Below are 27,511 nucleotides of genomic sequence, written 5' to 3'. Positions count from 1 at the left end.
CGTGCTAAGCTTGTATGAACCTAATCATTCACCTAGGGTACCTGTTCCACTATTGCCTCACCTTATATTCCTAAACTTGCTATTTGTCCCTAAGTAAAGCTAAATTCAAATCTCAGTGGGATTCCATAATGTTGCCATGTGAGTTCCTTACGTCAAACCAAATCTAGATTGCGTTGGGATTCCATGATGCTGCCACGTGAGCTCCTTAGTTGGTCACCAGCGGCAAGCCCCTCCCTCAAGCAGACAGAATCTCTAAAACCTGCTAGGAAAAAGCGAGACAAGAAAGAATGAATATGGGTTGGGCATGATCACAAGAAAATAAGGTGAGAAAGGGAGAGAAGGAAAAAAGAGCCCACAAGATTGAAGGCCAATAACGGGGGTGTAGGAGAGAACTGTAGGGAGAAAGAGTAAGTGGTGAAGAGATGAACCTATCATGGTCTAATGGTAGCCCACAATGGCATGGATGCCTTGGGCCATCCAAAGGGCAGTAATTCTGCTGAAGGATAAGACGAAACGAAAGTCCAAAGAAACAGGAGGCCGAGGGGGGAGGCTGTGGAAATAAATGGTGGGGGGCTGGACCCGCAGGCTTAAAAGAAAACCCACAGGCCAACCCTTGCTAAGAGGGAGGTGAGGGAAGGAAATCGGGGATGGCGGGGGGGGGAAGATAAGTAAAACCAGGAACCAGGAGGCCAGGCGGGGGGCCGACAGCCCTTCATGGCCCATGCACATCAAAAGGCACACCTAAACAGTCTGTGGACAGATTGATTGACAGCCCAAGGGCTACATCTGCCACAGTCAAAGAGGCTAATGGGGAGAAAAAACGAAGCAAAGGGGGTAAGAGGGAGTCCACATCAGTTGGAGACGATCTGGACTGAGAGTAGGCTGTAGACAGGCTGGAAAGGGGGCGGGGGGGGAGCCACCCGTGCAGGCAAAAAGGGCATGGGCAGCTCAGAGGAAGGAAAAGGAACTTAAGGGCGACAGAAAGACGAAGGCGTAGGTGGAATGGAGAGGTAGGAAGGGGGCGGGTGGCTCTTATAAAACAAAATTTGAGCTCTCAAATTTACTTTAAATCAACTGTAGCACATAGAATTTTTATTTTTACTAATGCAACACACATACCTGGTATCATTGTGCCAAATTGCATGTATAGAGCAAGGCTAGCTTCAGATTTAAAAAAAAGTAACTTTGCCTCAAACTTTGACCATAAATTCAATCATTTAAGAAAGTTAAATGCATATTCAGTGACAACGTATCTGAGAGGAGACATATGAATGCATTCATCTACCTCGTCTTGTCCAGTATGCAAGCTCATCAGCTTACCACCTCTTGAAAGAAAAGATTTGGTCGCCTACATGATTTACAAAATCCTCACAAACAAATTCCTGATTGCTTAGCATGGCCTGTTGATTTTAATGGCGATGTGCGGAAAATCTCTATCCCCAAGTAATCAGCCATTCTTTGGTCTGCTACTTTTGGCTTCCCCACACAAACTCGTATGTCAGTGATATTCGGACATTTCTTAAAAATTGCACTAGTGATAGAGTTGCCCAAAGCCTCCAAAAGATTGAAGCGTTGTCCCTCCACCACATCCTTTATGATCCTGCCTTTTTACGTATCATTCAGATTCCTTCCCTCCTTCCCTCCCTCTCTCTCTCTCTCTCTCTCTCTCTCTCTCTCTCTCTCTCTCTCTCTCTCCCACATCTGTGCATGCACAAACATACATGCACAGACAGCACACATGCACATGCCCACACACACCGTCATGCATGCATGGGTGTGTGTGTGTGTGCACACAGAGAATAGCGAGAGGAAGTGAGACTATAGATTTTATAACCTTCACAAGGAAAGAAAAAATAAGCAGTGTTATGACACATGTGATAACTGGAATGTAAGCTGAATCATTGTGCAACCAAAAGAGATGCTGACCTGTAGATAGCAGTATAGCTAACAGTATCCTCCAGATCGTCAGTTGTCCCAGCCTTCTGCAAATCTAACCATGCATCCACATCTACTAAGAATACCTGACCAAGTTCCTTCTCATCCTCATTTACTCCATGGAAACCCATAAACCTCAAGCCCTTCAAAACGAGTTTGTCACCATAAACCTCATTCCTAGCCCAAGCCACCATCCACATAAAGTTGAGGTTGTCACTTTCTGAATGCATACTTTACAGTTGAGGATATCACTTTTCTGAATTCAAACTTAAAGAACATTTCTGAAATCATTGCATTCAATTGAGTCAATTTTTTCATATGGGACAGCTTAAGTTTCCTATTGAGACCTGATCAGACAGACTATCTTCCAGAAGGATCGCAACACTTTTTGAATGCATACTTTACAGTTGAGGACATCACTTTTCTGAATTCATACTTTAAGACCATTTCTGAAATCATTGCAGTTCAATTGAGTCAATTTTTTCATATGGGACAGCTTAAGTTTCCTATTGAGACCTGATCAGATAGACTATCTTCACGGAAGGATCACAAATCATGTTATTACTTTCCAGCCAAGGAACAAACACGACGTTCGGTGAACTTGTTTTCTTAAAATGTATACATGCTTGTATCAGGTACAGACTTTCCAACTAACATGATAATGTATCCATATTTTTAAAGGGAATATTTATCAAAACATTTATCTGCTGCATTCAGAGTTTTGTCTCTAATGTAGCATCCAGAAAGTGTCTCTTGTGTATTCTTCCCTTCCCTTCAGTTTTCTCCTGAACATATTGTTTGTGACATTTTACTATGCCCACAAAGAAATGTCTCACATATGCTCATTTCAATAAGTGAATAGTATCCTTTGAGAAGAGCGTGGGCTGCAGTTGATTCTTTGCACTAGTAGAGCGTAAATTATAAGGACTTCAATCCGCAGTATTAACTTAACTAGGGTAAATACTCATAAAGACCTAATTCTTTTTACAAATGAACCTTATTAAGCTACCTGTTTGTGTCCACTTGCCACAAGCTTCAGAGTTCTTGAAAAGGATCAAAGGACTCGACAACCCAGGCCCATGGATCAAAGGACTCCACAATATAGGCAAATTAGCGTCTGAAAAAGAATTAGCAGCACAAGGAAGTTTGGCTTTTACCTTATGTAAGACGCACCTTGACTCATCTACAGCTGCAATGTGTACTGCTGGCAAAGCTTGATGAACAATTCCAAAAGGAAACCAAAAAAGGATGATTTTGATTCTAACAATGACCCAGAAGAACTTCCCCAGGAAGGAGCCAAGGATTTGCATACAAGTTAAAGCTAATATTTTGTGAGCTTGCTGGACAAAGACAATTTGAAGCCTGAACAGTTTGACAATGCTTTGGTCTTCAAAGCTAAAATTATATCCAAACCAGGTTATCGACAACACAAAATTCGACAACACGATTGAGCTCACTAAATTTCTTGGCTTTTTCATAACTAAACAAACTAGCCATGTTAAATCTGCACTATTTGTTGTACAGGGGAGACGTTGAGTGTAGTTGTATGTTTACCTCTAAAGTCCCACAAAAAGAAGTGAAGGTTGCACATGACAAAGCAAAACACAAATGCAAGTGTAAAAAATTACAACTGTAGTGACAATCTAGTGTTGTCATGAAAGACTGTACCCTTGACTGACGTTATGCTTAATGAAGATAGAAATCGGACAAGGAACAATATCAACAAAGGCCATACATTGAATGTACATCTAATTTGACCCCAATTTAATTTTGAGATTTTTCCATAAAATAAACTCATATATCAAAAGGCTAATACATGAGGACTATTGTTTACATTAGAAACTATACATTATAAGTGCTTCGAAGGCCATTATTCAGGCATTTCCTTTGGCCTTTAATCACCACCTGAACTGTGGTCAGTCAAAGCCTACTGCATAAACCTGGATCCCCTGACATGCTACCATTAAGGAGCCGCTCTCCTTAAATAAGGCCTGGTAAGAGAGACGAGTTTATAGTGGTTACAGGCTGCTCAGGTGTCCTGCTCTCCTGCCCTCCCTTGTCACCCCCTTTAGCTCTCCCCTGCTATCCTACACATCCCTTCCCTTGGTTGCCATGTCCCCCCAGCAGCCTCCCTCATCGCCCACCAGGTCATGCAGCTCTTCTTTTCTCCTTGCGTGCTACTCTCCCAGGTTGGTTGTGCAGCTCCCTCATTCTGCATGTTTTCCCAATGTCTTCTCACACAGCCCCTTGTCTCTGCTATGCAGACCCCTCTTCCTGCAGCCCTAGCTTGAACCCTGCCTGCACACTTTTTCTCCGCCCTCCTGGCTTATTGCTTATCCCTTATCTGCACTCTTATCTTTTTTTGGGAAAATTCATATTCTCAGGTTAAGAAAAAACACACAAAATCAAACACAAACACACATAAAAGGCAACTGAACAAAGAAACTAAACAGAAATATTTGTAAGTTGCAAAACCGAAAGAAAGACAATCTAAGATAGGCACAACAAGGCAAGAAGAGTGCCGTACCATCCACAGCTGGATTTGTTTTGCATAAGGAAGAGATGCTTATATATACCTTTGTAAGACTAGAATAAGTCCAATCATACGAACTTAGATTCTTTGTTGTTCTAAAGATCAAAAATCTACACAGAAAATAAATGAGAAGATAAAAGAGAATATGAAAGAGAAGAAAAAAGAGGTAAACAAAAACTTTTAAGAAAAACAAAAGGAAGACATACTTAGCAAGCAAAGCAACACTTATGTCGTCATCAGTGCCCAAGCATAAGAAGCTATACTGGGTTTCTAAAGACCCGCGGAGTCTCTTGGGCAAACCCAGTGCTTACTAAAATACGTCAAATAAACAAAAGAGAAAGAAAACAAGAAATAAAGAAGAAAGGAAGCAAGTGACTAAGCAAAAATAAACAAGCAAGTCAAAAAACAAAATCTTCCAAAAAACTGGAATATCGCTCTCTCTCTCTCACTCTCACTCTCACTCTCACTCTTATTTAAAACATAAAAAGCTAAATGGTCCTTTACACTTATGTAATGTTTCCTACAAAGAGTCAAAATACATTTCTAACTTAGAAAGCACAAGCATACTCAAACAAACTCTCTTTTGAAACAACTTAGAGATGCTTGATGATTCATGTCCCTTGTCCTCAGCCAAGTGTCCTTGTGAGGATGGCTTTCCATATCCCTTATCAGGCAGCATTGGAAGTTGATTGGACATGATCTCAGAAGTGGTGCAAATTGCAAAATTTTGAAGTGGTGCAAGATTTTGAAGTTGATTGGACATGATCTCAGAAGTGGTGCATATTGCAAGGTTTTGAAAACAAAGATAGAGTTGATACAAGATAAATATGATTTACCACGACAGATTTGAATGATCACGTTCATGGTGTCCAATCATTCTCTTGGGGAATGTCTACAATATTCTTGTAGAAGCGACAAGTCTTCGTCTCTTCCTTCAACACTTGATTCATTAGACCTGTACTGTTTCATAATATCTTCGACGACATCTTCAATTTGTGGAAGGTCATGAATTGGGCCTAGTATGAGTATCAAGGCTTAGCTATTCTTCCTATTGAATTGTGACAAGGCCTTTGACTAGGCAGATTCGGCTCTCTTGGGGGCTTGCTACAACACTTGGGCTTGTCGCATTTTTGCATTAGGGGCACAACACCCTTGTATCCATCAGCAAAAGTGTGCTTTATATGTTGGAATTAAGGTTCATTGTCCCACCCGTAAGGCCCATATAAGGAGAGCACAAGGACATGGTACCAATGTCACCACAATGTAAATATCCTAAGTCAAAGTACAGTTGACCATTTATTTGATCATAATTAAAGAGTTTTATATGTGTTAATTATGGTCAAAGAGTTCTTTTAATGGTCAAAGAATTGACTACGATCAAAGATACTTGACTCTGGTCAAGTAAACCTGACTTCGATCGGGGAGACTTGTTTTATTACCAAGAGGGTTAACTACGATTAACCAGAGAACTACAGAGCTGACTACGGTCAGAGGGTGTTGACTTCGGTCAACGAGACTTGGCATGTGCCAAGAGGGTTAACCTCGGTTAACCAAGATGTGCTAACTTCGGTTGGAGAGTTGTGCCAACTTCGGTTGGAGAGACTTGACTATAATTAAGGCGTCTCGACCCTTGGTCAAAGCCTCTTAATTATAATCAAGACTGTTGACTCCGGTCAACCAGAGAATAAATATATATTTTTATATTTGTTATGTGTGCACATGTATTCAGTCGGGACGCCCACCATGACTAGAACTAGTCCACAATGTGTTGTTTGCATGCAAAGTGCTAACAATTAATGGGTGCCATGGACCATGGTGGTGCGCTTTAATTAATTGTTGCAGGTACTAGGAAGAGTTATTTTCCTAAGCGCTACGGGAGCCTAATCAAAGTCTAGGAGGCGGTTCGCGTGACCAAGTGCTTCTAAGACTCCAGAGTTGCCCTTAGTGGCATGTAATTAGGAAAGTAATGTAGAAATTGACAAGTGGCTTGTTGCCAAGAAAGGGAGCCTGAGAGCTCATGTAATGATTCATTCATTCACGTTTTGGATTTTCATGTATCAGGCAGCTCTACGCTGAACTCTTGTAACAGATTCTCTCTTCAAGAAATAAAATACCTTGGGGGGGGTCCAGCCTGACATGTTGTCCTGGGCCCTAGCTGTGTGGAGAGAGAGAGAGAGAGAGAGAGAGAGATCTTATGAGTGTTTCTGCAGTAAATTATGAGCGTGAGGTTCCACGAGAGAGCTAGCAATTGCATAAAGAAATGAGAGAGTCTCTGCTGTATTTTACGACTGAGGTTGCATTGGTATCAGAGCCATGGATCATTGTTTTCCTTGATAGTGACCATCCAAGATGCTCAGGATCGGTGACAGAGAGCATAGCTCGACAGGGTCGTGCATTAGACTTGGGGTTTCCAAGCAGCATGACTACGAGCTAATGTCCTGAGCAACGATTGTTTGACGTTTTAGACGCAGATCAAACAGGATACTGTTTTTTTTTTTTTCCGGATTGCGTGGGTGGTCCCTTCATACATCTACGCAATGACGAATAAGCGTCTGATGGAGAATTCACGCATGCTCTCGTGGTTTGCCAGCGTTGGGCTCATGTTTTGCACCAACGTTATACTGAGTGTCTAGTAGCGTGGAGGTTTTGTGAAGGAAATCCTGCGCTGATGACCCCAAAGAGACATTCCCACGCGGGCACTGATGGTTGGCAAGTGCGGGGTGTCGGTTGGTGAACGGTGATGGAACAAGATTCTGTGACCATGAATGGTAAAACCTCTCCAACAAATTGATAGAGCAACTTCCACACGAATTCCTTGCCAGGTCTCGTGCGCCCGCAACGCACTGTGTGCGCACTCTGTTTTGAGGAGTCTCCATGAAGGTCCGTTACAGTATGAACAGTTGACGGAAGACAAGCGACTCCTTTCCGTGAAATGAATACCGTCACAAAGGCACTAGACGGGGAAGGCATGGCGCATGCTCAGAAGTAACGTGGGAATTTTCGTGAAGGTTCAAGGGGAGGTGCCCTGCTCAGGTGCTGATGTGTGACGTGGCACAGCCAGCTCAGCAGATGATGTGGCAGTGCATGCTTGTGTACACGTAGCACACAGGCAAGCAGGCATGATGACGTGGCGCTGACACGTGCGAGCTGATGTGGCAGTGTACAGTTCAGGTGCTGACATGGCAGTACACGTGGTAGCCAGACCAGATGCTGACCTGGCCACCTGACACGTGGCAGTGACGTGTCATATGCTGATGTGGCAAAAACACACGTGGCATATAGCTAGAGCTTGCTGATATGGCAGACCTATGGTTGGTGTAGCCTTGGTCAAGATAACTGCAGTTAGCTGACCCTGGTTAGAGATCTGGTCAGAGGACAGCCTAACTAGACTGTCTAATTAACTAGACTAGACTGGTTCAGTTAGCCAGTTTGGTTAAGTTAGTGGCCAAGTAACAGACTAACTAGTCTGTCAATGTAACCAGACCAGAACAGGACTGATCTGGTTAGAGTAACCAGCCAGTTACTACATCTGGTTACTGTCCAAAAAAAAAAGAAGAAGACAGTTACAGAGACTGTTTCTGCCAGCAGTCTTCACCTATCTGGGAGAGTATTTACTGTCAGAAAAGCAGCAGAAACACAGTAAAATCAGAGATTTGCAGAAAAAGAATATGCATGCCTTTGTGCTTAGGAAAAGATGAGTCAGATGCATTTTGAATATTTTTTTTGCAACAGCCAAAAAAGGGGCAATATAGTTATTGATGCCTTGGCAACTTTGTGGGTATATGCCTTGAGTTGACAGCCCGGTACTGGCATAGATTGTGAATGCAAGACACCTCTTGTTGAGGTAATTTTTTCCTTTAAAAATAAAAAACAACGTGCATCAGTTGCATACACAGTGTGTGTGAGAAACTTGCAGATCTGAGACGAGTTGTAAGAAAATGGCTCAATCACCTATCCAGTGGGATTCACAAGATAGGGATGTACATCCAAGACAGAGAAGTGTGCAGCAAACTCAGCAAGAATTTGAGCAGATGGTACGCACTCGTATACAAGAGATGGAAAATCTCAAAAAGGATCCAAGGGCCCAGCATTTGTTTCAAGCAGAAGCTATGCCTAATGCAGCATATGATGTGCCAATGCCAGAGGCACACTCTCGTGTGCAGCCAGAGAAAGAGAGATCTCATAGGGGACGGTCTCATAGCAGGAAGAGATCGAGGCATCATCACCAATCTCCCACTCCTTCACCGTCTACCTTGAGCTCGACTTCTGTATCTCTTCTTTATCAGATAAACCATCCAGGAAAAGAAGGAAACACAGGAAGTCTAGGAAGAGTAAGTCTTCCAGAGAGACCAAGGAATTCAAAGAGGGAGGTAAATCTGTCAAGTTTATGACCTACAATGGACAGTATGGTCATACAGACAAAGCATTGCAGTTCATCAGGCAGTTTGATGCTGCATTCGGTACAGAAAAGTTTTCAGAATCCTCAATGGTCAGTTTGCACTTGACAGCGACAGCTAGTGCATGGTGGAGTGCACAGACCACAGATGGGTCAGCCCCAAAGAAGTGGAAGGACTTCAAGAAAGCCTTCTACCAACAGTTTATGCCTAAACAGTTTAGAGATCATGTTCTTCAAGATTGGGATAGTTTGCATATGGATGCAGGAGATACAGTGGATGTGTACAACCAAAAGTTTTGGGATGCTTATTTGCAGGTTGCACCTTTCAAAAAGATCTCCAAAGGAACCCAAATGAGAAAGTACAGAGCAGGTCTCAGTCCAAGAATCCAGGCAGTAGTGAATGCTTTGGGGGCAAAGAACATTCAAGACCTTATGCATTCAGCTTCAGTAGCTAGTCTTGTGCTGTTACAAGATCCATCTACAGTACTATCCTTGCATGCAGGACGTGTTGAAAGAAAGAAAACCGATTTTTCAAAATCAGAAAAGAAAGAGTACCCCAAGGTTGAAAAGAAAGGGTTTCAGCCTCAGAAAGCCGAGGGGTACTCAGTTTTCAAAGACTTATAAAGGCAAACCCCCATTCACTCCTGAACAGATAGCTGAGTTTCGCAGAGATGGGAAATGCTGGGAAAGAGGGGCATGTGGCTGCCCAGTGCCCAGAAAAGCCTTCAACTTCGAAGGATAAAGAGGAAGAGAAGCCACGGGGACTGCAAAAGCCAATGGCAGGAGGAATTCCTGACATACTAGGTCATGTTTCAAACCTAGAAGAATGAGAATTGCTGCTATAATGGGGCAAAGTCAGAGACCAGCAAGCGCTAATTTTATTTGATCCAGGGGCTACTGATAATTTCATATTAGAGGACCTAGCCTTGAGGCTGGAAATAAAGACGGAGGAGTTGGGCAGGGCTTTGGATGCCGATCAGATGTTCTATGGAAACCCTGTGCCAGTCACTCCCTTGATAGGGAAGCTCCGTCTTCATATACAGAGTTATGTGGATCAGGAAGACTTCTTCATTTTTCCACTGAAACATCATGATGTAGTCTTGGGTATGCCTTGGTTTCATCGCAAGGTAGTGAAGTTGACTCTTCCTGAAAGAGTGCTGGAGTTTGTACATAGGGGCAAAGAATATCGTGTGGTTGCTAGGAATAGAGGGGAAACTATTCCCATTGTATCAAATAGTTCTGTTGAAAAAGAAATAAAGTTTGTAGTTTCAGCTTACATGATTTTTGTAAAAGAGAGAGATGTGGAAATGTATGCTGAAACAAGTGAGGCAAATCATAATAAATTTGAGTTTATTGAAAATTTTAAAGATTGTTTTTCTGACGCTTTGCCAGGGGAGCTACCCCCTGAGAGACATGAGGATCATGGCATAGAACTCATTCCTGGAAGCGAGCCACCCAATAGGCCCCCATACAGAGTTACTGCAACTCAGCGAGAAGAGATTATGACTCAGGTGCATGACTTGTTGTCCAAGGGGTTGATTCAGCCCAGTTCTTCTCCTTTTTGTTCCCCTGTACTGCTAGTACAGAAGAAAGATGGCTCAGTCCGTATGTGCGTCGATTACCGTGCACTGAACAAAATGACCATCAAGAATAGATTCCCTATTCCGCGTATTGATGATGTACTGGATCAATTAAATGGAGCTTCAGTTTTCAGCAGGATAGACTTAAAGAGTGGCTATCACCAAGTGAGGATACAGCCTCAGGATGTGCACAAGACAGCGTTCCGTACTACTTTTGGGTTGTATGAATATCTGGTGATGCCTTTTGGATTGACCAATGCCCCAGCTACCTTCAATAGGATGATGGATCGTATCTTCCGACCCTATAGACAGTTCACTGGTACCTTCTTCGATGACATAATTGTCTTTTCTAAGTCCGAAGAAGAGCACAAGGAACATCTTGCTATAGTGTTTCAAGAGCTGAGAAATCATCAGCTCTATGCAAACAGAAAGAAAAGTGAATTCTTCTTGGAAGAAATCCATTATTTGGGGCATATAATATCCAAGAATGGGATACAGATGGATCCAGCAAAGATCCGTGCCATTCAAGAATGGCCAAAGCTGAAAACTGTGCATGAAGTTCGAAGTTTCCTAGGCCTATGTTATTACTACAGAAGGTTTATCAGGCATTTTGCGGATATAGCCGCTCCACTCCACGATCTTACTAAGAAAAATGCAGCTTTCAGGTGGGGAATTCCTCAAAAGACAGCTTTCACCACACTCAAGGAGAGGCTGACTACAGAGCCAATCTTAATCGTTCCAGATTTGTATCAACCATTTGATGTGGATTGTGATGCTTGTGGGGAATGTGTTGGGGCTGCATTGCATCAGAATGGTCATGTAGTGGCTTATGAGAGTAGGAGACTCCGGCATGCAGAGAGATATCTGGGAATCTATGAGAAAGAGTTATTGGCTGTAATTCATGCCATCCATACATGGAAGCACTATCTTTTGGGTGCAGATTTTACTGTTTAAACAGATCACCAAAGTCTGAGATACTTTTCCGAGAAGCAAATGAAAGGGGCAAACATGCTGTCAATGTATCATTTTCAGATTGTCCATACCCCAGGAATTCGGAACAGAGTGGTAGATGCCTTGTCCTGAAGACCCCAGGTCAATAATGTGACTATTGCCTATCATCAAGACCTGGAAGGCATGAGGGAACAATATGCTAATGATGCAGATTTTGGCGAGATTTTACAGCAAATGCAAGAGGGGCAGTCCACTAGTCACTATTCTCTGAAAGATGGGTATCTAATGAAAGATGACTGCCTATGCACCACCCAGGAGATGAGGAAAAAGATTTTGGAGGAATGCCATGCACCTCCCTATGCTGGACATAGAGGTTTTACAGCAACAACCCTAGCACTAGAGAGGTATTTCTTTTGGCCAGGGATGCGGAAAGACATACATCAGTTTGTTACTGAATGCCTTACGTGTCAGAAAGTGAAGTATGATAGACGGTAGGCACCTGGCCTACTTATGCCTCTTCCCGTGCCTCAGGCACAACCCTCACCACAGGAGAACGAACGAGGCTGCTCACATTTGAGGAGCTAGGTCTGTTGTTGCAAGAAGTTCAAATGAAATTGTTCGGGTGGGAAGGCCAAGGATGATGGATCTCATAGCAAGGAGCAAGGGTGGCAAATCGAAGCCACAAAAAGGGAAAGATGCCGAAGATGACGACGGGGAAGCTCCTAGCAATGAGGACAAGAAGAGGAAGAATCAAAAGAAGTGCTTCTATTGTGATACACACTTTGCTAAGGATTGCAGGAAGAAGAAGGCGGACCAAGCGATGAGAGAGGACCAATTCGAACTGGCAATAGCCAATGTCATAAGAGAAGAGCTATTCTTCGTGATGACACCATGTCCTGCTGAGATGGAATACATCGAGAAGTGAAGCAAAGATCTTGACTCTGTGGTGGATGATGGAGGGTGCTGCTCAATTGAGCTCACCAATAGGAGCATATACACAAACTTACACTAAGGTAGGGATGAAGGTGGTACTTGAGGTACCTAGTTTGCTCTAATGGCAAGCATCACTAGACTGAATATCCAAGGTACGTGTTTTCATTATGTTTTTCTAGAGATTTTAATAGATTGTTGTGTTTGTACAGCTGCTCTTTGTTCAATGGAGAGTGGAGGGTGAAAACCTTCCATACTGCCTGTTGCAAGATTGTCCTTAAGATTAGCAGCAAAGACTTCGACAAGTTCGAGTTGTGAATCTACGAAGATGATCAGGATGCTTCTCCAGACACACCAAGTTGCAAGATGGAGCAGATGATGATCTTGTTAAAGACTTTATAGTGGAGACAAACGATCCGAAAGATAAGTGGTTGATAGACTCAAACCCGCAGTTGGCTAGAGGGTTTCCTACCACTGGGGATCTACGGGGACCTGCCACTAGGAACCAAGATGCGGATGGCAACAGTCGGATGACGGGTAGAAACTGACCCAAGATCTTTGGTTTGATCAGTCCCTATCTTCTAAGGGGGATGACTAGATGGTGTTGTTGGTACCTTAACGGGAAGGGGGGAGGCTGCCATGTGGACAGCAATGCCAAATGGACAGCACCTAGATCCATTGCCCGGGCATGAATGTTAGCCACTGGTACAACAGCAGCAACAGGTACAGCAAGTACCAGGATCCGGAACAGGGCGCAGCAGCAGGTACCAAGAGCAGCAGCCTGCGCAGCTGCTGGAGGCCATAACACATCTGCAAGACTGCTCAAGTACGGCAGCAGGGCTGCGCTGGGAAATGGATAGGTGCCTGCAGAACAAGGGCCTATTTGTAGGCAAAAGCAGGTTGGCTGATCAAGGTAGTGACAGACGCAGTCTGTGGGCTGCTTTGTTGGCTGATCAGCCAGTCTGTAGCAGGTTGGCCAATCTGTAAGGGGTATCCAGCCCCTATATAAGGCCTCCCAGGATGCATCTCTGGCATCTTCAAAGCTTGTATTGGGCTACATCCAGAGCAGCCAGGAGGATCTTAGAGAGTCTACTCAGCCTGCACATCACCTCGCATGTGTGAAGAGCAGTGAGAATAGCATATGCACATGTCGACAGTTCACCATCAGAGTAGAACTTTGCAGGAGTGCTCAGCCTTGAGTAAATATTGAAGCCTCGCGTTGTAGAGAGGAAGAGATTTCTACAGAGCGTGCAACAAAACAGAGCTTGTTAAGGTTGTTTTTGGAGGTGTTGGTACATACCAGGGCAAGTTTTTGTACTTAAGATTCTATATATCTTTTTCTTTTTGGCCATACATTCAGTACTCTTTCAGATCTGGATTGTCCTCACATGTGTTTGCGTTGTGTTCCACGCATTAGTATCTTGTAATCTGAGGGTTCATCTTCCGTTGCTGTGGAGTAGTGTTGGCCCTAAGTAAGCAACCATAGATCTACATTTTCTAAAAATCCAAAACACCCCCAACCATGTCAAGTCACTTTTGACCTCAGGCACTTTGAGCAAGGATCATATATTAATAAAACATACAGGAAGCAACCCCTATGTTGAGCTAGGAGCTCACCTCCCCAACCATAGGGAGCAAACAATAATTTTATTTTGTCCTTCCAAGGATTCCTATAATTCAACTTAAAGAGACCTTCATGATGCCACTGTCAGAAAAGAGCATAATCAACACCAAACTAAACAAGCACTAAAGAAGCAGATGCCCTTGCAAATGACTGGATGCTAATGTTCTTTATTCAGTTTGTCAGTTAGAAATTCAAATCTTCAAAATAATCAGCAAGGGGAAGACTTGATTTATGAGAAAGATAGCCTCAACTTACCTTATATCTGACACAGAAGTGGACATGTCCATAGTTTCACTACTGATATCCTTAATTTGGATTCCTGCGAAGAGAGTGAAAAACAATGTAACTACTAGCCATACACTGAACAGTTTTGCATGAAATAACTAATTCATAGAAAACCAAACAATAACATAGGACAATAGGTCAAGAGGTCATGACTTACCGGCATTGCCCTTTTATTCAGGAGCAGAACGATGATGGAGGGACTCCATTAGAGATTTGGTGGAGTCCTTGTACTATATAAAAAACCAATGGAACAGATGCCCACATGACTGTGAGGCTGCCTGAGATAGAGTGGTAAATTTTCTCAGGGTCTGGGATTGTGGTGTATTTTTCTTTATGTTCCAAACATATGGTATAAGGTGGCATAGCAAACCATCTCATTAGCTATTTCTAGACCTATATAAGGATTTTTCTATCTTTGCATTCCACCTGATGTACATATTCTCTTTTTTAAAATGTTATGTTCGACTTCTCTTTTTAAAAGGAGAAAAGAAGCACAATTTACAGCGCTCATACGCTCCAAAGTTTCCGTGAAGGAATTACGTAATCAGAGTCTTCACTCACAAGACATATAACTAAGTGTTGAATTAGGTTTGTTCACTTCCCCACCTATGACCACGGTGGGCAGAAAGAGTACAACAGTGCAACACGGCTGTCCATGGATGGAAAGGACAGGTATGTGCAGGGAAACCAGCAAGAAGACAAGGTGACGAGGTATGCGATGATGTCATCTGCTGTATGGAAGCCTGCGTCAGCAAGTACAGATAGATTGGAGCAGATCCAGAGCTGAATTCGGCCAGATAGGCAGCGGAACAGGCGCAGCAAGCTTTGGAAGGACTATGGGCAGGTTTGGGGCAAAGAATAAGGACTGGAATAGCCTGGGCCAGTGGCTAGAAGCCATGTGGCCAGGCAGGCCAGTAAAGGCCTCCAACAGAAAGCCCAGTAGGGCATTTATAGCCCTCCCCATCCAGTCGGCCGATAGTTTCCAATCGGTTGGTAGGGCCGGCTATTTCGGCAGGGGATCAGCCCCTATAAAAGGGGCCATTTGGGCCCCTTCTTGGCATCACATGGAGCAGCAGTCCAACAGCAGAGAGGAGCAGCAGACAGGGGTTCCCTTGGGCCTACATCTAGGAGGTCAAGGAGATATCCAAAGGGCTGCAGACTTAGCTCAAGACAAGCTGCCCAGCTAGGCTGACTACCCGGGCAGCAAGATGGAAGGAAGGGATTATTGGACAGAGAGTTCACATAAGCTAAAGGAGCATGCCGGCTTAGAGATCTAGAGGTGCCAGGCAAATAGGAGGACTTTTGGTGGACCACCATTTGGTGGGACTCCGCATCTCTTTTGTATTGTGTTCAGTTTGTGAACGGATGGAAATATATCATTGTTTCTTCTATATTTGTCTTGGAAGCATTGTCTATTTACTGGCCTGCACGAACATCTATGGTAGTGAAGTACACATAAGTTAAGAAGTTTGATTTTGTAGTGAAACACTTCCGCGTGTAACTTTTGGGCTCATCTATTAGTCTTCCGCTCTGGGGGATACCCTCTGGTGGGATTTTCATTTTCTAACATGGTATCAAAGCTCTGATGAATCTTCTTGCTGGTTTCCCTGCACATACCTGTCGTTTCCATCCATGGACAGCTGCGCGGCATTGCTTGTACCCTTTTTGCCCACTATGGTGGCCCTGGTCTGCCAAGTACTTCCATTCTTTCTCTGCTGCCCACATGGCAGCCGATGTGCTGCCCATGTGGCAGCCCCATGACCCATCCTACCTATGGTCCACCCCTCCGATACACTCCTCATTTGGGGCCTCACAGGTGGGGAGGTGACCAAACCTAATCCAACACCCCCCTCTCACCAACCCACATTGGCCTGATCCCAATCCATCGATGAAGATGCTCCAGTAGCTCCCGTGTCGTAGCCCTTTGGATCACTTTGGTGTTCGTCATAGTCTTTTCTTGGCTTTTTACCCAGTGGCTCCTGCTCCGCCAAGTCTAGTTGTCAACAACACCAGCCAAGCACACGGATGGTTCCAGGCACTCATCATTGTCCATCACCTTCATAGACGTCTCTGACTCCTCTCCTAACCAATCCTCAATGTCGGACATCTTGACAGTAACACCGGGGTCCATATACCTAATCTCAGTAGCACTCGGAGATGCCACCAAGCAAAGTTCCTCTTTTATCACCACCAATTGAGGTGACTCATCTGCCTTTGAGCTGCTCCCTTCTTTTGATCAGCCTTTTTCTTTTTGCAGTCCTTCACAAATTGACCTGGCTAATTCCAATAGAAGCATTTTTTCTCCTTCTTTCTCTTCTTCTTGTTTTCTTCATCTGAAGAGTCCGCTCTGTCGCCAGATTTGTCCTTCTTGGGCTTGCCTTTGCTAGGCTTACCCTTGCCCTTGCCTTTGCTCCTGTCCTGAGCTACTAGGACTTTATCATCCTTACCTGTTCCTTCATACTTCTTTTCCCGAGCTTCTTGTTGCAACAACAATGGAACCAGCTCCTTGAAAGTCAATGGCACCGCCCTCTGCCTTGCAATCATTGTAGTAAGAAAACTACTATAGCTCCTAGGAAGCATTTCCATAAACGGCCTTTTATCCTAGTCAAGCTCGTCCTTTGACCAACAACCGCCAGCTGATCCCGCACCACCTTCATCTTAGTGATGTGTTCCTATACTGATGCCCCTTCATCCGTGCTCATGCCATCCAGCTCCGTCTCAAGGTCTTGTTGGAATATGGAAGCAAGAACTAGAACTAGAAACTGGAAATGAAATAACAAGACTGAAAGACTAGAAATACCTTGAGAAGAGTGTAGACAAGAAACAAGCTAGACTGATAGATTACAATGATGTGACCCATTGAATATATGGGCCAAAGTACAAGACATAAAGCAAGAGTGCTTATGGGATAATTGTAGAAGTGCCACATGGCACATACTCAAGACATAAAGACGAGACTTAGACTTAGACTTAGACTATTGTAGACTAGGAAATAGTACACTTAGTGTGCACTTATCTCCAACACCCTCCTTAAGTGGACACTAGGAGTAAGACAGAAAGACAAGGCTAGAAGACAGACATAAAGACTGATAGACTGAGAGAAAAGATAGAAGACATGACAGACAAAAGATCCTGAGACACCCCTCCTCAAGTGATATCCTCATATGGGTCCACAAGGGTAGGGACAAGATGGATCTAAAGCACAGTCAGATTGATAGACAAATAGACAGACAGACAAGACTAGATAGTCAGAAGACTGATTGTAGACAAATAGAAAGACCAAGACACTAGAACCCTATCATCGGTGGTCGAGGTGGTAGACAAGACATAGAAGTAATCAGAAAGCCCACTTCTCATCATGTGAGGAAGGAACAGCAGGATCAACTGATGGAGATGTTGCAGCAACATGGGCTGAGGTAGATGCAGGAGCTGATGTAGAGGTTTTGGAGTAGCAGTCCCTCTCCCGGTGATTATCACGGCCACAAATGGTGCATGGATGAGCCTTGAAACAGTCCTTCTCCACATGATTAGTTTTGCCACAATGGGTGCAAGGCTTTCTTACCTTAAAACTTCCTTTCTTTGCTAAAAATGCAGTGTCAGTTACCTTTCGTTGCTGAGTTCTTTCTTCCTCTTGGAGAGCATTGATAATACCCTCAAGAGAAGGATTATTATGATACTTGAAGGTAGTGACAAGAGTAGCATAGGAGTCAGGTAAGCTTTTGAGAAGCACAGCAATAGCAATATCTTCGGAGATGGGAGACTTGACTGACGCAAGCTGAACCATAAGACTACGAACATAATTGAGAGGCTATAGTAGCTCCTTCCTGCATATGTAGATCAAAGAATGAGATCATAAGTGCAATCTTAGAATTTTTAGATCAGGCTCCAAAAAGAGTATCCAAAGTGATCCATGCTTGAGGAGCAGACTGTATGTCGGAGATGTGATGAATGTAATCATCTCCAAGGCCGAGCAATATGATAGCATAGGCTTTGTCGTTCTTGGCAGCATCAACTTGCTCAGATGGACCTTCGGGAGCATCACGGTGAACAATGTCCCGAAGGCCTTCTTTCATAAGATGGCACTTGATTTTGATCTGCCAAGTATGAAAGTTGGACCCATTGAATTTATCGATAGATATGAGAGAATGAGAGGAGGATGCCATGTGGGAAGGTCTTACCTCTTGCTAGGATGCAAGGGCAGTGTCTATTCCCTTACAATATTGCAGAAATAAATGAGAGGAAGAGATCCCAGAAGCCAGTTCTCTCACCACTTTGTCAGGGCCATAGCATATGACAGCCCATCGAAGCAGGAGGAACCAGCAAAAAAGGAGAAACTGTTCAGCAAACTGAAAGAGGCAAAGCTTAGTACCTTAAACCCGGGCAGAGGTAGAGGTGCAAAAGGATGCAGATCTCTGTGAAGATGGAGCTGGAGAAGTCAGCCTGTGCAGGTACGGATTCCGTACAGTCGTACGGACTGTACGGACAGCTGACGATGTATGGACGGCGAACAGAGTATGGAGTACGGTCGACGTACGGATGAAGTACGGGCGTCGTACGGACGACGTACAGCGGCATACGGACAGAGTACGAACGACGTACAGCGGCGTACGGAAGAGTATGGATGACGTACGAAATTCGGGCGACGCTGTATGGATAGCAGAGGTGGGTGCTAGACTGCGCAGATCTATCGGTGACAGCAGGTGCTGCGCAGATCTGGCGTGACAGCAAATCTGGCTGAGCTGCGCAGAGATTTGGAGCGGGCACAGAGATTTGGAGCAGGAAAACATGCAGCAGAGTCGCACAAATCTGGAGTGCAATGGCGGGGCAGAAAGAGGGGCAGATCTGCAACAGGGGAGAGAAGAGGCAGATCTGAGCGGGGGGGCAGATCTGTATCTGAGAAGAGACAGACTTGAGAAGAGAGAAGAGGGAGAAGAGGGATCAACCTAGCTCTGATACCATGTTGGAATATGGAAGCAAGAACTAGAACTAGAAACTGGAAATGAAATAACAAGACCGAAAGACTAGAAATACCTTGAGAAGAGTGTAGACAAGACACAAGCTAGACTGATAGATTACAATGATGTGACCCATTGAATATATGGGCCAAAGTACAAGACATAAAGCAAGAGTGCTTATGGGATAATTGTAGAAGTGCCACATGGCACATACTCAAGACATAGACTATTGTAGACTTAGACTTAGACTTAGACTATTGTAGACTAGGAAATAGTACACTTAGTGTGCACTTATCTCCAACAGGTCCAAGATTCTTGCTTCATTGTTGAGCTCATACCTGTCCCTCAATGTTGTCCCGGCCTCGAAAGAAGAGTTCGCCCTCTGTATGTGAGGAAGCACTGCATTCACCGTCATACCCACAGTGATAGCCAAGCACTAAAATAGGGTCCGTTGCTGCCCGCAGTTGATGTGGCTAGAGTAGTCACAGTGGTTTGAGGCACTCTGTCCCCATTACAATCGCCGACGACTCCCTCAGCACTAAGTGGCTCCGAACCTTCATTTTCCATAATGGGTAATTGGTCCCATCAAGCTTGCTCATCTCACCAAAATTAGGGATCTGATGCTAATGGCTATGACAATGAACTGAAAGGAATGAGTTTAGAGTGTCGTACATCTCCCTAATCCAAAGCCTCCCAACTAGGCACAATGCTTCAGACACAGTGGACTACTCTGAACAGTTTTTACAGTTTAAGTTCAAGCAGCTCTGTTGGAGGTATCATAGCCAAAGAGTGTGTTGATGTGATGTTTGGTGTGTAGTACTAGGAGGTCTAGTACTAGTGTGAGTCATGTGTGAGTGCCACGTGTCACTATGGGGTTTCTCCCATATGCACTTGGTGCATGTGTGTGTCTCCCAGCTCTCAAAAACATGGTATCAGAGCAGGTTGACCCTGCCATAGCTGCCACGTCATCCCTGACCTAGCCCTAACCCTAAACCCTAATTCTGCTTAAGCCCTTCTTCCTGCAGCCACCGCAGCTCTGATTTCATGCCCCCAGTGCCTCATCCACCCTGATGTCCTGATGATGATGATGATAATGAGATTGATATATAGTCGACCACCGACGTGACTATGTTGTACTTAGGACATAGTACTACCATTCTGTATTTTTTGCTTTTTGCATTGGTGTGAAATGGGGCCTCCCACTTGGGTACAATCCTTTAGACGTCAAAGTTAATTCCCCCGAGCAATGAATCAAGGTCATCCTTGAGCAAGGTCCTTGCCTTGAAGCTCCACTTCTGCGATGAGGCATGCGATGATGTCATGTGCTGTATGGAAGCCTGCATCAGCAAGTGCGGACTGATTGGAGTAGATCCGGAGGCTGAATTAGGCCAGGCAAGAGGAGGAACAGGCACAGCAAGCTTTGGAAGTCCTATGGGCAAGGATAATTTTTTGTAAAGATCGGAGGACCATAGTTTGGTGGGACTCTGCATCTCTTTTGTATTGTGTCCAGTTTGTAGACGGCGGACAGAAATATATCATTGTTGCTTCTATGTTTGTCTTGGATGCACAGTCTATTTACTAGCCTGCACACACATCTATGGTTGTGAAGTACATTCCATAGTGAAACACTTCTGCATGTGATTCCTAGGCTCACTTTATCAGTCTTCCGCTGCAGGATACCCTCTGGTGGGACTTTCATTTTCTAACACTAAGACCAAAAACCACAGTAGAAAATACCGGCATGCTGCATCAGCCTATGCACACCCCTAGGGCAAAAACCTATCCACCATCATACCTCCAAAGAACCTTACTCAAAAGGTGACCACTCTCACGAAAGATGGCAACATTCTTTATGCAAGAGAGGAGGATGCCCACTCGTCGAAATCTCAAATCTTAATGTGTTAGATATGTATTGGAGGAAGGACCCACTAGATCTGAAGGGAAAAATAATGAATTCTTATATTTTGATTATTGGATGCATCAGAAAACCAGATGGTCACATCAGTGATTAAAGTGTCAGATTCCTGATGCAGGGACTGGGGAGATGTGAATTACCAAAAGTGGTGCTTGCCGAATCTTTTTTTCTCTTTAAAAAAAAAAAACTAATGCTGTGCCAAAAGACACAGTGGCACTCATTGCAAACACCTTCGCGTGGGACAATGTCTCAAGAAGCATCAATCTCCTAATGGCCTGGTTGGAAAGGAAAGATGGTAGGAGGAAGGGCCCACTAGATCTAAGGGAACAGTAGCCAAATAAGGAATTTATCCACTGCTCTTTGATAATATCTGCATGCTCCTGCAGCTTTGTCCATCCTTGTACACAATTTTCAAAACTCATTTCAGAGGATGTTTTTATCTTGCTAGATAAGAAAGTGAGAATTTAAATTACTTCTAGCCCTTGGGTCTTCTGCATTCCATTCTGGAAAGAATAACCTTCACATAACTTCATCAAGGCGTTGGCTCCCTTTGGAGCAACAAATGGTCAGCTCCTCAATGTCTTAGAACACTTTATCCGCTGTCTTATGCCCAAAAGTCTCTCTGCTGTATATCAATATACAAGGGCTTCATAAATTGAGAACCACCCGTGTCCTGTAATCCACGGATTTTATCAGTACCCACAGGCCTGGTGGGGAAGATACAGGATGAATGTATGTTTGAAATGTTGTACTTATGCTTTGTATTTGATCACAATTCTCTCAACCTACTAAAGACTTTGAGGTTTGTCTACACCAGCTAAAATGTGCATTTCAACCCCTTGGTATTGAATCTTTGCCTTCTCTCTCTCAATGGAGGACCTGTAGCTCTCCCTGCTCCACATGCTAGCCCTACCTGCCCCCTTCCAACCCCTGCCCTTTCCCTCACCACCATTCAGATTACACTTTCCTTGGAGGATTAAAAACAAGTGAAGATTGATGTTTAGTATTAGATGTAGGTCACTTAGGCACTAGAGAGTTACCACATTCAGGAGGTCACCATCTACAGGAGAGGAGTCGTTTCTTCTTCAACTAAGCTCCCCTGTCATCACACAGGCCCCAGTGGAGCAAAGCCCGATCTCGCATCTCGTGTTCTTCATCGTGGTACCATGGATTCACAGTGGATGATATGGATTGGACGCATGATGTGCCATGCTTCCCTGTGACACTTCGTTTCCCCAGCCTCCCGAAGGAATATCATCCAATCCTATTTTCTATCACGAAATGCTTTAGTACAATGCTGAATCCCCACCCACAACGGCTTTGTTGTAAAGAATGGCAAGGTTCCTTGGCCTAGGGTGATCCCAGAGTACATATATTCTTTCCAGAAGAGATCATCCCTGAGACCTTGGACGGGGAGATTTCCACCAAAGGGTTGAGGTTTTAGGGTTACCAAGGCAGTGTCTTTGGTGCAGACAGATGGGACATTTGGTGAGAGCCTGCCCTCGCAGTACTGAACAAGTCGCACTCAGCAATAGCCTCGTTCAAGGAAAGAACGTGAGGGGCATGCAAACAAACCAACTCGTACAAATAGACAACATGATGAGAAACAGACACATTGGGTTGAGCCTTCCGATGAGGCTTGGCTGCCGTTGGACCGAAGGAACATCCTACAAAGAACCTTAGATGTCACGCATGGCATCAATAGCAAGCGAGCATGAGACTCACACCAACTTCCCCGTCACAAGAGAAGCAACGTGAGCATGGCCTAGTAGATCAACCTCAAACACCGAGGGCTCAAGTTTTCTTCAATCTCTTGGTGGACCCTCTTCTTGTAGCATCCCAAGGCCCCTACCCAACCCGAAAGTCTATCCCATGCTCAGGCTTAACAGAGGAGAGGACCAGAGATGTGGTTCCCAACAATGGGAAGGAGCGAGGGTATTTGTATTCCAGTAGCCCAGCAGTCTTTGGCCCTAAATGTGTTTGATTCGAGAGAGCTGATGGGAGGACGGGTTGTCTCGATTGGCTTGCGCATGGGACACTTCACACATACTACGTGGATGATTAGTGATGCACAGAGAGGGGGCCACCAGTATCTTGGCAAGAATGATGATGTCAGATCACTCCCCGATCATGATGCACCTAGAGCACCCCCGCCGTGGACTCGCACGGAAGGGGATGCTTTGTTAGGTGCAGCAGCAGGTTGTAGCAACGATGTGGAAACAGTCGGATAGGGCCCCCGTCAAGATTGTTGGTCCAGTTGGGTAGCATATGTTCGTAGTGGGAGCTCCAACCACATACTATAGCAACAACACTCGCTTCAAGAGTAGGAGAGAGCATTGACACTGCATTGGCTTCCATAGAGCATCTCAATGTGCAAGAACCAGCCTCGCAATGGCTCGCAAACCAATATGAGAGCGTGCAGCTTGACCTCCAAACCACTAAGCTCCGTAGGGCTGAGTTTTCTAGGGACGCACTGGGTACAACAAGGGGACAAGATGACCAAGCAGTTGTTCTAGAATACCGGTCCCCGCTCAGTTAAGGATGTACTTACGATGCTTGCGATATGGGAGCGGCCAAATGCACTCAAACACGCAAGATTCTAGACATGCCACCCCTTTCTATCTACAGTTGTTTCAGTCTGAGCAGTCCCCCAAAGTTCTTGCAGCTCGGGAGACAGTCTGGACACACACTCTCACAGTGGTCTCTCCAGGAATAAGTAGGTAGGTGGAGGCCCCGTTCATTGATGAGGAGCTCTTAGCGGCCCTCAAGGCCCTCCCTCCGTAGAGGTGCCATGGTGAACGAATTGACACCATCTTCCTTTAGGTGCTTCTAGGAGTACATACATACACGTCCTTCTAGGAGATCTTTGCCTTCGGAGCACTCTCCCAGTCTTTGGATTGGGGGTGGATTTGTCTGATCCCAAAAGGAGGAGATTTATGAAACATTCGACAATGGCACCCAATCACCCTACTGGATACCGGCTACAAGATCTTAGCAAAGATATTGAAGTCTGCGACTACAGCCCCATCTTGCTGACAAGTTTTGTTCGGTTCAGGAATGCAATATCCTAGAAAATACCTTCCCCTTTTTGGAGGCAGTGGATTGGGCCTAGTCAAAGTCTCAACCTATCGCAGTCCTTCTCTTGGATTTCAAGAACACTTATGACAGGATGGTGTGGCCTTTCTTGGAGGGCACCATGCGAAGGATGTGTTTCTCAGACAGATGGATTCGATGGGTCTTAGCCTTTATACATGGAGTGCCAACTAGATGCTTATTGGGGGTCACACGGGAGAGGCCTTTCATCCTTTCCCATTCTATATGTCAAGGCTGCCTTCTTGCTCCTTTTCTTTTTCTTTTGTGACAGAGGCTTTGGGCTATTTTCTACGCTCCCACGCAGCAGGCCTCACTAGGATGTGGCTTCCAATCTACCAGGAGGAGGAGCTAGTGTGCAGATGACATGACACCTTTTGTGGAGGGCACAACGGTAAGTCTTCAAGGATTCTGAGGAGCCCTTGAGTTGTATTGTATGGGATCCAAGACTAGGATCAACAAGACCAAATTAGTCGGCTTTCTCACGATGTCTAAGGAGGTTCAAGATATCTTAGCTTAGAAAGGAATTTTCGAGAACACTCCTCATGTAAGAGACTAGTGGCCAATAGCGGAGGAAGGGGCTAGCACTTGAACTCCTCACGACACTGAGGACGATTCTGAATGAGTTTCCCTATCAGATGTTGCCAGCTCTATGTAAACTCCTCATCAAGGTGAACCCTTCCAACTGAGGAATGCCTCTGAGAAGATGACAGATGGTATGGACAATTCTCAAGGATAGGAGTACCCCTTAGGATTCAATATCTACATCAAGCCCATGGACTTCTCGACTACAGAATACCTCATCGAGGCACATATACCTAGATGAATCCATGAACATTTCCAAAATCATCCTCTAAAAACACAACATAGTGCAGTTTCAATCTCACGAGAGTCACTCATAAGATTGAGAACCATAAACTCCATCATGCATAGCAGGGACTAGCTACTACAGAATACCTCATCGAGGCACATACCAAAAACCAATGTAATCCTGTACTGCCCCCTTTTGAATCATGACAACCATCTGAACATGAAACCCTAGGACACTCCATGGAATCCATCCTCACGTCAGTATTAACAGCCACGCACCTGGAAGATACCAAGCACTGCATGCTATCCTTCACCTTCACAAAAGTTTCTGACTCCCCGTCGGCCCACATGTCAATGTCAGACATCATCAATGTGGTTTCTAGGTTGGCAAAGCACAGTTCTTTGATCGCCACATTAGCTTTGGCTTTTGTGTCACCCTCTCAATCTGAGTCGGACTCCTTCTTGTTTTTCTGATCCGCCTTTTCTTTTTGCAATCCTTTGCAAAATGGCATGACAATAGAAGCACTTCTTCTTCTGCTTCCTTTTCTGGGAAGTGTCCTCGTCATCACAGTCATCCTTCTTGGACTTGCCACTGCTAGGCTTGCTCTTTTCTTTGCCAGCATAATCCTTTGCCAGCCATGCCTTGTCATCTTTGTTGTTGTAGAGCTTCTCCCTAGCTTCTTGTTGGAGCACTAATGGACCCAACTCCTCAAAAGTCAGAGGTTTAGTTCTCTATTTTACTGTCACAGTCGTCACGAGGCTTTTAAAACTCCGAGGTAGCCTCCTCAGTACCATCAAGGACAACTCGCACGAGTCCACCTTCTGACCAACCAATGCTAGTTGATCCCTCATCACCTTGACCTTCGTCAAGTGGTCATGTACCGAATCTCCCTCATCCATATCCAAGTTGTAGAGCTGATGCTAAAGAAGCAAGATCCGGAATGTGTTATCTATCTCGTATAGATCCTTCAAAATGGCCCATGCCTCTACTGATGTCTCTGTGAGGAAGCACAGAGTCCATATGCCAGGGTGTAGGCATCTCTATCTTCCCAAGCTTCGAGCTCCTCTCCATCTACTGGTATAAGTATCTTCCCCTTGTTCTCCATCATATCCTTCGGCTTCTCCTCCACTCCTGTTGTCAGTTCCACAACTTCTGAGCCACTAAATGACTCCGGATCTTCACCTTCTAGAACGGGTAATTTTGTCCATCCAGTTTCTTAGACTCTCCAAAGTTAGGGATGGTGAAAGAAAGAAATCTGGGAGAGGTGGAAGGGAGAGAAGGGGCTGAAGAGGATTCTGAGATCGACATCTCTGCTGCTAAACCACACAGCAAAGTTGAACAAACTCACCCTTCCGTAGACCACAACTCCTTACGCACCTGACTGAACCTGAGTCACCCTCCTCTTGCAAGGGCTCCTTCTCGCAAGGGCACGTCCTCCAGTCGTGGAAGTCAATTCCCAAGGGCTTCTGAATCAGGGTCGTCCTTCAGCAAGGTTCCCGCCTTCAGGCTCCCACACATGTGAGCCTCCTACTTGGGCTCTGATACCATGTTAGAAATCGACCAACAGAGGGTACACACAACAGAAGACTCATAGAATAGCCCAAGAGCTCACACAATGTGTGTGGATGTGGAATCACAAACTTCTTTACTTAATGTGCATCACATAGATGTGCAGATCAGGAAATAGATAGTAGACATAGCCAAGATATAGAATCCACCAAAACAATATATTTCCATCCAAAACTATGGACACAACAAAAGAGATAGATTCAGAGTCCCACCAAAAATGTGGTCCTCTGATCTTACCAAAGGTCCTCCTCTATTTGCTAGTCTCTTCTAGAACCCTGAGTTCGTGTGCTCCACCTCGAGCGTAGTGGAATCTCTGTCCAGAATGGTTCTCTCTACCTTACTCGCTGTACTCAGCCTAGGTAGGCAGCCCTTCAAGCTTAGTCTGCAGCTTCTCCAGATCTCTTGGTCCTCAAGAGTATAGGCTCCAAGATGGATGGAAATCTGCCCCTTGCTGCTTGTGTGAAGGCTGCTCCACAGAATGATGTATGAGGGCCTGGAGGCCCTCCTTTTATAGGCCCCCAAGGGCTGTCAAAAAACCGATCAGCCAGCCTCATCCTGGCCAACCAGTCTACTGCTGGTCCCGACTTGGTTGGCTGGTCCAACCAGCCCTATATAAGGGCCTATGCCAGGCCCTTTTGGGCTGCTGCCTTTGCCAATGTCTGCATCTACTGCAGGCCCATGTGCTGCTGTTCCAGGTCTCCCATGTAGGTGCCTATTGGCCCTGCTCATACTGCCATCTGTGCGCCTCTGCCAGCCCCTTGTGCTGCCCTTTGCAGGCACCTTTTGCTGCGCCACTTGCGGCCTCTGTCCTGCCTCCTGTGCAGGGGCCCGTTCCAGCCCGTACACACACGTCTTGCTGTGCCTCTGCCAGTCTGCTGTGCTGCCCACATGGCAGCCCCTTTAGGCCTTTCCTTGTGAGGTGCTGCTCATGTGGCAG

General features: G+C 45.0%; 1 protein-coding gene across 2 annotated transcripts in view; it reads right to left on the bottom strand.

Moving 5' to 3' along the window:
• Window positions 1-1,206: 1,206 nt before the first annotated feature.
• The window catches only part of LOC147889760 (dihydroneopterin aldolase 2-like), a 43,392-nt gene continuing 17,087 nt past the window's right edge, over window positions 1,207-27,511 (bottom strand). Inside the window, exons 4-7 of one of the 2 annotated variants that reach the window (XM_087391516.1) lie at window positions 14,205-14,268; window positions 1,927-2,112; window positions 1,391-1,600; window positions 1,207-1,348 (exon numbers count right to left, since the gene is read on the bottom strand). In XM_087391516.1, the coding sequence (XP_087247642.1) occupies window positions 1,312-1,348; window positions 1,391-1,600; window positions 1,927-2,112; window positions 14,205-14,236 (465 nt within the window). In that variant the 5' untranslated portion in view covers window positions 14,237-14,268 and the 3' untranslated portion in view covers window positions 1,207-1,311. Of the gene's footprint in view, window positions 1,349-1,390; window positions 1,601-1,926; window positions 2,167-14,204; window positions 14,269-27,511 lie in introns of those variants that run through there. The other variant, XM_087391515.1, reaches the window with a different exon arrangement.

Source organism: Dipteris shenzhenensis, chromosome 20 (genome assembly GCF_047967505.1).
Source record: "Dipteris shenzhenensis isolate YYH24624 ecotype China chromosome 20, Dip_SZ_1.0, whole genome shotgun sequence".
Classification (NCBI taxonomy): domain Eukaryota; kingdom Viridiplantae; phylum Streptophyta; class Polypodiopsida; order Gleicheniales; family Dipteridaceae; genus Dipteris; species Dipteris shenzhenensis.
The sequence above is the reverse complement of the archived record's forward strand: the minus strand, read 5'-3'. Positions and strand labels throughout refer to the sequence as shown.